The 12,561-nt window shown below is 43.2% G+C and overlaps 2 protein-coding genes across 2 annotated transcripts; both read left to right on the top strand.

The window, feature by feature from the left end:
• The first annotated feature begins 2,866 nt into the window (after positions 1 to 2,866).
• Positions 2,867 to 3,262, top strand: LOC120105553 (agamous-like MADS-box protein AGL61). The gene has a single exon (XM_039118122.1). The coding sequence runs from the start codon at positions 2,867 to 2,869 to the stop codon at positions 3,260 to 3,262; it is 396 nt and encodes a 131-aa protein (XP_038974050.1).
• A 3,119-nt stretch (positions 3,263 to 6,381) lies between these two features.
• On the top strand, positions 6,382 to 7,479 carry LOC103716597 (agamous-like MADS-box protein AGL29). Its single transcript, XM_039118121.1, has 2 exons — positions 6,382 to 6,532; positions 7,040 to 7,479. Exons 1-2 carry the CDS (start codon positions 6,382 to 6,384, stop codon positions 7,477 to 7,479), a joined length of 591 nt encoding a protein of 196 aa, XP_038974049.1.
• Positions 7,480 to 12,561: the final 5,082 nt, after the last annotated feature.

The raw sequence follows: 12,561 nt of genomic DNA, 5'->3' as shown, positions 1-12,561 counted from the left end.
TAGAGCGGCGCTTTCACCTCATACGCGAATACCTCGAGAAGAAATATGTCGAGGTACAGAGAGTAGACTCCGCAGACAACGTGGCAGACCCGCTCACTAAGCAGTTAAATCAGCAGAAGACAGAAGCCCACCTTGAGAAGATGGGACTTAGATATATGTCTGATTGGCTTTAGTGCAAGTGGGAGATTGTTAGATGTATGCCCTAGAAGCCAATCTGGCGGACACATTATTAATTCTAGGACATAAATTTGTACTTGACTTTATTATTATCGAATAATAAATGGGCATCTTTTCATTCATATTGTTTATGTGTCTATGAATCGTCCAAGAAATTAATAAGATGATGGTACATATTCTCAAGAGTTGAGAATTTGAGCCATGTATCATTGGTGATTAATTTCTAAATGCTCATGATCAATGGATCATCACGAGGACGGTGATCGATCCGATCAGTGCACAGATCGCTTTCCTTATGGATGGACGAGACTCGAGTCCACAGTGTAGGGACACTGAAGTGATAGTGCAGGTGCTTGTTAGAGAACAAGGGTACTGAGCGTGACCAAGACAAGAAGTCACTTGGATGTCTATCCACTCGTCAGTGACTTGCTTGATGTTGCAGTAGTATGACTGGTCCTTTAACCTGCGGTGCTTCGGCTACTCACAGTGAGGTTATTGTAGTTTGACTACACGTATACATGGTCTCTAGCCATATGGGTCCTTGTAGTGTAGATTGGCTGCAGTAAGTTCACTGTAGGAGTAGGGTATGCACTTACATGGAATCTATCGACCTTGATAGAAGAGGAGTGATCCTATGTGATTTATTAGACTGAGTTCTAAGACCTTGGCCAGGGCAGTAATATAAAGTGGAGAAAGAGTTTTCACTATCGAACTCAAGTCAAATAAATCTAGACATATGACAGACGACGGGGTTTGACGAGTTATCCATGACCTCCGGTCTGTAGGGATCTACGATAGAAGGATGTATCATACGATAACTGCACCTAGAGGTTCATCATTCTATTCTGCTGGGTGGCCACTACATACTGCTAGGTGTCACTGGTGGATGGTGAGACTCACAGGGATCATCTTGATGTCGATAAACCCTGATGAGTTGAGTTGAAATTGTTTCAACCCATTGAAAGGAGTTTTCAATGATATTGTGATAGAGATCGCAATATATCTCACTACCAGTCACAATAGAACCTATGGGGTCACACACATTAGAGGTATTGACCGATCCGATGGTTGAATGTGATTAGGAATCACAAATAATCAATTAGATTGATAAATGGATAACCCGCTAAGAGTTAGTGGTTGGAAGAAGGAACAATTGCAATCGAATTGCAATTTAATTTAATTAATTAAATTTAATTAATTGGACTTGATCACGAGTCCTACTTGGAGTAGGATCCTTGGAGTCCTAATTGGATTAGGATTTCAAATTAAATTAGAATCCTATTTGGAATAGGATTTCTAAAGTCCTAATTGTCTTAGGGCTGAAATTTAATAAGTCCTAATTAGATTAGGATTATTTTAAGTCCTAATTAATTTTAAATTTAATTTAATTAATTTCATGACTCCTAATTAGATTAGGATTGAAGAGTTCAATAGAGTTATGGCTCAATTAAATTCTAATTGGATTAGGAATTGGAGGAAATTGAAATGGGTTCATAAAAATCCTATTTTGACTAGGATTGGACTCATAAAATGAACCCAAACCATCTTGCCACTTAATTTGATTAAATGGCTAATAAAATGGGATATGAGGGAGGGGCGTGGCCCCTCCCCTTGGGAAGTGCGTGGAAGAAAAAGGAGGGGCGTAAGCCCCTCCTTGCTGCCGAATTGGGGAGATAAGGGTGAGCTCCTAAAAATAAGGAGCTCATCCTTATCTCATGGAGAAATAAAAGGAGGAGGGGTTCAGCCCCTCCTCTAATCCTTCTTTTGGTGTTCACGACAGCAAAAAGGACCCCCTTCCTCCTCCTTTCATCCGCAAGCAAGAGAAGAGGAAGAAGAATCCTTGGTGGCTCTCCTCCTTCTTCATTCTTGGTGCCAACAAAAGAAAAGGGAAAAGGCTGAAAGTGTTTTGTTCTTGTTCCCTTTGATCCGTCTTTCTTCCTCCTCCTCCCTAAGCATTCAAGAGTTGATTGAAAGGGAAGACTTCAGCCATCAAAAGCCATCTCTGCAAGGGAGCTAGCACCCCGGGGAGATACGTAGGCTTCGATCGAATCATTACCTCGTGTGGATATCCGTAGAGGCCGGACGCGTGTGCGGCTTCCATCGAACCTTCTACAAATCCACGTAAATCAGATTTGCGGAGACCATCTACCCGCACAAGGTGAAGATCTGATCTTCTTAATGATTTTAAAATATTTTAAAATAATTTAATTCTAATCTATCTACAAACGAATGGTTTTAAAATACGTTCATGCGATGAACGGATCCCGCATAGTTTTTCCGCTGCAATCTGAAAATTATTTCGAATTTTCATGGCATATGTGGGATCCTAATAGTTATAGCATCTAGGCTTAGGTCACAGCCGTGTGTGGCCATGATGCACTCCAAGTTCCCCTCATAAGCAACCAATGGCTCCTATGATCCTGAGAATAGAGGAATCGAAAGAGGCTGCGACGGCCGTGTGTGGCCTTTTTTGTAACAAACTCTAAATCAAGCCCTTATCTTTTTACCAAAAAAATAAAGAAAAGTTTTCTTAGTCGTTCCATGCCTGATTAGAAACCGATTCACTATCGGATTCCATCTTCCAATTTGTTCTATCTCCTTGCACCAAGCATGCAACCATAAGAGCTAAAAGAAAACAAACCCTAGCGTTCTCTTCTTTGCCTTAATTTATACTCCTTTCTTGTTCCTCATGGGTCGTCGGAAGATCCCCATCGAGATCATCGACAAAAAAACTGCGAGAGACATCTGCTTCTCCAAGCGACGGAAGGGTCTCTTCTCCGAAGCAAAGAAGCTTGTTCGTGCAGGCAGTGGAATCGCCATCCTCATCTTCTCCAAAGTTGGTAACGTATTCAGTTTCAGCCATCCTACCATACAATCTATTGCCGATCGCTTCCTTAGCGTAGAAAACAGCAAAGATGGATCATCGGATAATGATAAGTTTCATGGCAACGCTGACATCGTGGCTCGGGGGTCGGACGCTGCAAGTGGAGGTCTTACCAGGTCTTCTGGAGAAGGTGAATCGTCAACTAAAGGCGATGAATTAGATGGCGGCGATGCCATCAGGCAGGAAAGACGGATCATCTGATAATGATAAGTTTCATGGCAACTTACGAGTGCTTTTTGTAGATAGTCAGCTCGGTTCTAATTTCAATTTATGAAAACTAGTTTTAATCGGTTCAATTTTTAGAAATATACCTAAATTGACCTGACCCAACCCATTCATACTCTTAAGTGATAGGTCCTCAATTTGGCGAAGAAAGTGGGTACCGCCTCGATAACAGACCCTAATAGAAAGGCTTGGGTTGTGGGCCAGGGCGAGTTATAGCAACTAGGCTTAGGTCACGGCCGTGTGTGGCCATGATGCACTCCAAGTTCCCCTCATAAGCAACCGATGGCTCCTATGAATCCTGAGAATAGAGGAATCGAAAAAGGCTGCGACAGCCGTGGGTGGCCTTATTCGTAACAAGCTCTAGATCGAGCCTTTATCTTTTTACCAAAAAAATAAAGAAATATTTCCTTAGTCGTTCCATGTCTAATTAGAAGCTGATTCACTATCGGATTCCATCTTCCAATTTGTTTCTATCTCGAATTTGCCGAAAACTTTTTATTTATATACGACGCTTACGTCTTTGCACCAAGCAACCATTATAGCTAAAAGAAAACAAACCCTACCTTTCTTCTTCCTAATGGGTCGCCGGAAGATCCCCATCGAGATCATCGACAAAAAAACTGCGAGAGATATCTGCTTCTCTAAGCGACAGAAGGGTCTCTTCTCCAAGGCAAAGAAGCTCGCTCGCGCAGGCAGTGAAATCGCCATCCTCATCTTCTCCAAAGTTTATAACGTATTCAGTTTCAGCCACCTTAGCATACAATCTATTGCCGATCGCTTCCTTAGCCCAGAAAACAGGAAAGACGGATCATCTGATAATGATAAGTTTTATGGCAACTTATCAGTGATTTTTGTAGATGGTCAGCACGGTTCTAATTTCAATTCATGTAAACTAGTTTAAATCGGTTCAATTTTAGAAATATACCTAAATTGACCTGACCCGACCCATTCATACTCTTAAGTGAGAGGTCCTCAATTTGGCGAAGAAAGTGGGTACCGCCTTGATAGCAGGCCCTGATAGAGAGGCTTGGGTTGTGGGCCAGGGCGTGTTATAGCAACTAGGCTTAGGTCACAGCCGTGTGTGGCCATGATGCACTCCAAGTTCCCCTCATAAGCAACTGACGACTCCTATGGATCCTGAGAATAGAGGAATCGAAAGAGGCTATGACAGCCGTGTATGGCCTTATTCGTAACAAACTCTAGATCGAGTCCTTATCTTTTTACCAAAAAAATAAAGAAAATTTTTCTTAGTCGTTCCATGTCTGATTAGAAGCCGTTTCACTATCGAATTCCATCCTCCAGTTTGTTTCTATCTTGAATTTTTCGAAAACTTTTTATTTATATACGACGCTTACGTCCTTGCACCAAGTAACCATTAGAGCTAAAAGAAAACAAACCCTACCTATCTTCTTCCTCATAGGTCGCCGGAAGATCCCCATCAAGATCATCGACAAAAAAAATGCGAGAGATATCTGCTTCTCCAAGCGATGGAAGGTTCTCTTCTCCAAGGCAAAGAAGCTCGCTCGTGCAGGCAGTGAAATCGCCATGCTTATCTTCTCCAAAGTAGGTAACATATTCAGTTTCAGCCACCCTAGCATACAATCTGTTGCCAATCGCTTCCTTAGCCCAGAAAATAGGAAAGATGGACCATCTGACAATGATACGTTTCATGGCAACTTATCAGTGATTTTTGTAGATGGTTAAGTCGGTTCTAATTTCAATTTATGAAAACTAGTTTAAATCGATTCAATTTTAAAAATATACCTAAATTGACCTGACCCGACCCATTCATACTCTTAAGTGAGAGGTCCTCAAATTGGCGAAGAAGGTGGGTACCGCCTTGATAGCAAGCCCTGATAGAGAGGCTTGGGTTGTGGGCTAGTGCGAGTTATAGCAACTAGGTTTAGGTCACAGCCGTGTGTGGCCATGATGCACTCCAAGTTCCCCTCATAAGCAACCGACGACTTCTATGAATCCTGAGAATAGAGGAATCGAAAGAGGCTGCGACAGCCGTGTCTGGCCTTATTCGTAAGAAACTCCAGATCGAGTCCTCATCTTTTTACCAAAAAAAACAAAAAAAAGATTTCTTAGTCGCTCCATGCCTGATTAGAAGCCGATTCACTATCGGATTCCATCTCCCAGTTTGTTTCAATCTCGAATTTGTCGAAAACATTTTATTTAGATACGACGCTTACGTCCTTGCACTAAGCAACCATTAGAGCTAAAAGAAAACAAACCCTACCTTTCTTCTTCCTCATGGGTCGCCGGAAGATCCCCTTCGAGATCATCGACCAAAAAACTACGAGAGATATCTGCTTCTCCAAGCGACGGATGGGTCTCTTCTCTAAGGCAAAGAGGCTCGCTCGTGCAGGCAGTGAAATCGCCATCCTCATCTTCTCCAAAGTTGGTAACATATTCAGTTTCAGCCATCCTAGCATACAATCTGTTGCCGATCGCTTCCTTAGCCCAGAAAACAGAAAAGACGGATCATCTGATAATGATAAGTTTCATGGGAACTTATTAGGGATTTTTGTAGATGGTCAGCTCGGTGCTAATTTCAATTTATGAAAACTAGTTTAAATCGGTTCAATTTTAGAAATATACCTAAATTGACCTGACCCGACCCATTCAAACTCTTAAGTGAGAGGTTCTCAATTTGGCGAAGAAAGTGGGTACTGCCTTGATAGCAGGCCATGATAGAGAGGATTGGGTTGCCAGCCAGGGCGAGTTATAGCAACTAGGCTTAGGTCACAGCCGTATGTGGCTATGATGCACTCCAAGTTCCCCTCATAAGCAATCGACGACTCCTATGAATCATGAGAATAGAGGAATCGAAAGAGGCTGCGACACCCGTGTCTGACCTTATTCGTAACAAACTCTAGATCGAGTACTTATCTTTTTATCAAAAAAATAAAGAAAAGTTTTCTTAGTTGTTTCATGTCTAATTAGAAGCCGATTCACTATCGGATTCCATCTTCCAGTTTGTTTCTATCTCGAATTTGCTGGAAACTTTTCTTTTATATACGATGCTTACGTCCCTGCACGAAGCAACCATTAGAGCTAAAAGAAAACAAACCCAACCTTTCTTCTTCCTCATGGGTCGCCAGAAGATCCCCATCGAGATCATCGACAAAAATACTGCGAGAGATATTTGCTTCTCCAAGCGACGGAAGGGTCTCTTCTCCAAGGCAAAGAAGCTCGCTCGTGCAGGCAGTGAAATCGCCATTCTCATCTTCTCCAAAGTTGGTAATGTATTCAGCTTCAGCCACCCTAGCATACAATCTGTTGCTGATCGCTTCCTTTGCCCAGAAAATAGGAAAGACGAATCATCTGATAATGATAAGTTTCATGGCAACTTATGAGTGATTTTTGTAGATGGTCAGCTCGGTTCTAATTTTAATTCATAAAAACTAGTTTAAATCGGTTCAATTTTTAGAAATATGCCTAAATTGACTTGACCCAACCCATTCATACTCTTAAGTGATAGGTCCTCAATTTGGCGAAGAAAGTGGGTACCGCCTTGATAACAGGCCCTGATAGAGAGGCTTGAGTTGTGGGCCAGGGCGAGTTATAGCAACTAGGCTTAGGTCACGGCCGTGTGTGGCCATGATGCACTCCAAGTTTCCCGCATAAGCAACTGACGACTCCAATGATTCCTAAGAATAGAGGAATCGTAAGAGGCTGCGAGAGACATCTGCTTCTCCAAGCGACGGAAGGGTCTCTTCTCCAATGCAAAGAAGCTTGTTCGTGCAGGCAGTGGAATCGCCATCCTCATCTTCTCCAAAGTTGGTAACGTATTCAGTTTCAGCCATCCTACCATACAATCTATTGCCGATCGCTTCCTTAGCGTAGAAAACAGCAAAGATGGATCATCGGATAATGATAAGTTTCATGGCAACGCTGACATCGTGGCTCGGGGGTCGGACGCTGCAAGTGGAGGTCTTACCAGGTCTTCTGGAGAAGGTGAATCGTCAACTAAAGGCGATGAATTAGATGGCGGCGATGCCATCAGGCAGGATAAGGCATTGGAGTCGGACGATGAAGAAGATGAACTGGAAAGAGAGGCCAGCTCGGAGGCTGAAATGTTGGACATCACCGGCAGTTCGCAAGTGGAACACGCAGCGATGCAGGATGCCGAACACGCAACAGGAGGAGAGAGTGCGACTGAGGAGGAGACACTGCATAGCGGTTGATTTTGGTGGAACAAGCGAATTGATGATCTCGAGTTACATGAGCTGGTAGAGTTCGAGAGCGCACTTGAGAGGCTGCGGGAGAAGGTGCGAGACCGTGCAAAGCAGATCCTTGTTGAGAAACCGGTGATGGGACATCATCTTGATTTTAGCAAATACAGGTTCAAGTTTCCTCAACAGACGTCACAAGATTAGCTCGCCAACCAAGTTGTTGAGAACATGCTCATTGGCTGTGATTTTGTTATCATTAGTATTTTGATTTTAGTATTAAGATTTCAGTTGCGGTGTAGTTGATGTAATTAGGATTCCGGCTATGGCTTGTGTATTTTTATTTCAGTTATTTTTCAGATATTATGGAAGACAATTATGATTGTTTACATTGATGGTTTAAAGCTTTTGCTTTGCAACATTGTTGTTTACTTACTTTTTGTGAGCATAATGACTTGAATACCTTTAAATTTTACTTTTATCATATCTTGTCCTGTAAATTCTAGAATATAGAAAGTTCTATACAGTGAATATAGAGTTTATTTAAAATAATTTGATGAAAAGAAAAATTTCTGAATAGTTTATCTAGGATTAATGAGTCATCGCATTTGAGTTGGGTTGGTTGAGCCATTCGACTGAGTTTAGTGCATTTAATTGTGCTGAATTATTAATTTTGGTTACCTATGACTAAGGCTATAAAAATGTCATAGGAAATATAGTTAGCAATGGTTTAGATTATAGAATATGTTTATTGGAGCGGATCTAGTTTATTATATAATAAGGGTGCTGATTACGCCTAAAGAATAATGCGGCTATCGCAGTATATATTGGGGTGTCGATTCTACAGAGAGAAGGTAGAAACACTAAAAGAAACTACAAAACTAGGAAGAAATATCAAGCAGTAAAATTGATGTGAATGTTTAAAAGTAAACTGACAATTAGATTGTAGTAGTAAAAAGATGTGACCAACTGGACTTAACTCGTGGATTGGTCATCGTTCACATCGCCTCCTCCTTATCTCAACGATGTGGGGATTGCGCAGAGGATGCAATTTTCACTGTTTCGATCCCAATTTTTTTGTTTGAATATTTTTTAAAAAATTGATGTTGGTGGGGCTTGCTGACTTCAATTTCGGACATGTCTATTTGGGCCAATTCTCACAATCTAGCCCATGTGGAACCCGTGTAGTCAAACAATAATAAAAAAAAGATGAAAAGAAGGGATGGAAACCTGGCTATAAAGGAAGCTGTTTTTGGCCATGAAAGAACCTTGTTGTTCTAGGTGGGTCAAACCGGTCCTAGATTGGAACCCAACTCGAAGAAGCGGAAGGTTATGGGCTAGAGCTCGGATAGCAACCTGATAGGCCTAGACATTGTTAGTGGGCTGCTGGACCCGGTTATGATGGAGGCTAGGTATGGCAGGGGCCAGCTCAAATGGGCCAGAAGCCCTCCTTCCTCTTCGCAAAGGATGGTTGAATCAGAAGATGAAGTGGAGGATCCGACGACCTCCCCGACAAAGGCTCCCCTTCCTCTGACGCTCTCTTCCTTTGAGGCAAGCGGCAACAGCACGACACCGACCCTGACTTCTTCATTCGATGTTGGGAAGTAGGGCACCTTCTGTAGTGTGCAGGTGCTGAACACCGGGCATTTCAGTGACAACAGGGCAAACCATTGAAGGAGTGGAGCAGGCCGCAAGGTGGAGTTGGAGGCCAAAATGGAATTTAGCCTGGAGGACGTGCTGTCTAATCGATGCTACAGGAGCCCAGTGAAACCTAATTCTGGAGTGACACTGAAACCCACTGTGGATGTGGGTGATGAAAAGTAACCGACTCAGCGACCGATGATTGTGCCTGATGGTGGAGACCACATGCCAATGGTCCAGAGGTTGAAAATGGTGTTAGCTAGAGAGGTGCGGAGGAGTGAGCTCCAAGGGGGAGGCCTTGGGAACCTCCACCCAAGTTGGGGGCGATGAGGAGACGGAAGTTAGGTGTCCACCCAAAGCCACTATCCTGTATAGATGAAGTGCTTGCTCTGGAACTGCAGGGATGCAGGGAAGCCATCTTTTTCAACCTCCTTTAGAAGATTGGTATAGCTCATAATCCGGATGTATGAGTTCTATCTAAGACAAGATTGTGTGGTAGAAGTCTTCAACGGGCCAAGCAGCAGTTCCCACCTTAGTGGGGTTTCTTTGCCATTGAATCTCGAAGCCTGTTGAGAGATATTGTGGTGGTGTGGAGATAGGGATTTGCTACTTTTGATGTCTTTCATAAATACAATCAACAACTTATCATGGTGATTTCTGATCATACTGGGCATCCTTGAGTTTTGTCTGTATTGTATGCCAGCACTGATTATAGGGAGCATCGAGTTTTGTTGAGTAAGGCAGCTATCTTGATCTAGCAAGGCATCCCATCCCTTGTGGCAGGTGACTTCAATTGTGTTGATGGGCCATAGAAGAAGAGGGAAGGCAAACTCTTCTCCTCCAAGGCTGAGGTTAGAGAGTTCCAAGACTTCATTGCAACCAATGGTCTCATTGACAGGTACAATAACCACTAGGGCTGGAGAAGAGTTTGGAAGAGAATTGATCGGGCGTTCTCAATGGCTAGAAGAATTTAGTGCTTTCTGAATTATCATGTGAACCACTTAATGCGGATCGCTTTGGATAATTGTCCAGTGTTGGTTAGTACCAACTCACCCACCCCTTATCAGTCTTCTTTTCGCTTTGATAAGATTTGGCTCTCCTACTCGCAGTTATGGAATATTGTGTGAGATGTCCGGCGGATGGCTATGAGTGGAGATGCGATGTATTAGGTTACTTGAAAGTTGGAGCTTACAAAATTTCAGCTCTAGGCATGGAATTGAGTGGAGGTGTGTAACATCTTTAAGAGACTGGAAGAGATTCAACCTATATCCTAAATCCAGTCTAAGGAGGAGCAATGTGGGGGCTCTCGTCGGATGAACTGCATGAGATCAGATTGACATTGGCAGTGCACCACTCTCTCTTACGCTAGTAAGAGATTTTTTAGCGACAGAAGTTCAGAGCATAGTGGATCGCAAAGGGTGATAGGAATGCTAGATATTTTCACCAGTCCACAATCATATGGAGACAGAGGAATAGAATCAAAATCTTGAGGGCTAGCAGTAGCCAAACTACTAAAGATGTTGGTGCTATCAATTGGAAACTTCTACAGTTCTTCAGATCTAGATGGACGACACAGCCTGGGACCAACAGTCATATGATGGGCATGCCACCTTCAATGAGAGTTTTAGATGCTGAGAACACTGCCCTTACTACCCTGATTGAGGCTACAGAGGTCCAGGAGGTGATGTAGTCATTGGCTGAGGACAAGGCCCCTAGCCCTGATGGCTTTTCCTCCTCCTTCTTTAGAAGATACTTGGACATCATTTGGCATGAGATTGTTGCTGCGGTCTAGCAATTCTTTTGCAATGAGATGATGCCCAATGCCTAGAAAGAATATTTATTACTCCGACTCCAAAGAGACAGGATGCCATGAAGTCGGATCATTATAGGCCCATTAGTATATGTACAACCTTATACAAAGTTGTCGCAAAAATTTTGGTCATCAGATTGTAGGGCATTATTCTGCGTCTCATTAATCCAGAGCAAGGAGCCTTCGTTCGTGGCCAAAGCATCACGGATAACATTCTCATCGCTTAGGAGTTCATGTAGGATCTCCACTAGGCCTCGAGTTGATACAACTTGATGGCGATCAAGCTTAACATAGAGAGGGCTTATGATCGTATGAGCTAGCAGTTCCTAACCCATTTCTTGGAAAGCTTTGGGTTCCATAAGAGGTGGATCAAATGGATCATGAGCTACATTCAGATGCCTTTCTTCGCTATCTTAGTAAATGGCTCACCAACGCCTTTCTTCGAATCCATTGTCGGCCTGTCACAAGGTTGCCCTCTATCCCCCTACCTATTTATTATCTATGCTGACGCCCAATCTAGAGCCCTCCGGGCGAGTGTTCGATGCCTACAGACCAACCCCCACTATTGAGCTGATTTTACACCTTCTTTTCGCTGATGATTGCATGTTGCTTGCAAAGGCCACTAGGAAGAATGCCCTAGTGATCCAGAGGACCTTGGATGATTACTGCATTGCTTTTAGAAAGAAAGTAAACCACACCAAATCCATTGTCTGCTCCAGCCCCAAGATCAACCCTCAACTCAAATCCAGCATAAAGCAAATATTAAGGGTGGGTGAGCTGGATGGGGTCTAGCAATACCTGGGAGTACCTATCCCCGGGATAGGCAGATGGCCTTGGAGGACTAATTGCAACAGTATGCAGCAGAGCATCTATTTCCAAAGAAAGGACCAACTAAAGCCATCTAATCTTTTAACAACCTAAGAGGGTATTTTGAAGAGAGACAAGTAGTGATGTGAGCGCAGAGTTTACCAAGGCGAGATGTTCGGTGAAGGATAGATGCTTTTCCAAGTGGCTAATCTAGATTTCACACGCTGAATAAGGACTATCCAATCGGCTTTTGAAGGTTTTCCTCCACTCAAAGGTAACCGAAGATACATAAAAGGGATTGGAAACCAATGTGTAGTTGAGCCATCCGTCGCGTTCTTCCACCGCCGAGGTGTTCTAGCTTGCTGCTGAAACATAACTTTCTGATGGGTGATAGAGAGGTTAGAGACCAGCTTGAAACAGAAGAGGATGAGCTTCAGGACTGCCATGTATTGCTTCCTGGTGCGGGTGAAAATGATGGTGTCATTAGCATACTGAAGAATCCCAGTACCTCCGCATATCCATGGATTGCCTAATCCGTCAAAGATCGTTGCTGAAGAGGCATCGCAGTTTATCTCGCAAAGAGGCTCAACTGCAAGTATAAAGAGAGAAGAGAAAAGTGGGTCAACTTGCCTGAGACCCCTACCGGCAGAAAATCCAATCACCAGTCTCACCATCCACTGTTGCCGCAACCATTCACGAAGTTGGGATTTCTCGATGAAGCAAAGCAGCTCTTTTTCAGTAGGCCCACTCCCAGTCCCAGATTGCAGCATCTTGGTGGATATTTTTCTTTTGTTCCGATTGGTCTGATGGCTATTTCGTAATTACCCTCGAAGAATGGG

The sequence above is a fragment of the Phoenix dactylifera genome, unplaced genomic scaffold (assembly GCF_009389715.1).
Source record: "Phoenix dactylifera cultivar Barhee BC4 unplaced genomic scaffold, palm_55x_up_171113_PBpolish2nd_filt_p 000309F, whole genome shotgun sequence".
In the NCBI taxonomy this organism is placed as follows: domain Eukaryota; kingdom Viridiplantae; phylum Streptophyta; class Magnoliopsida; order Arecales; family Arecaceae; genus Phoenix; species Phoenix dactylifera.
Note: the sequence above shows the minus strand (reverse complement) of the source record. Positions and strands in the feature narration are given on the sequence as shown.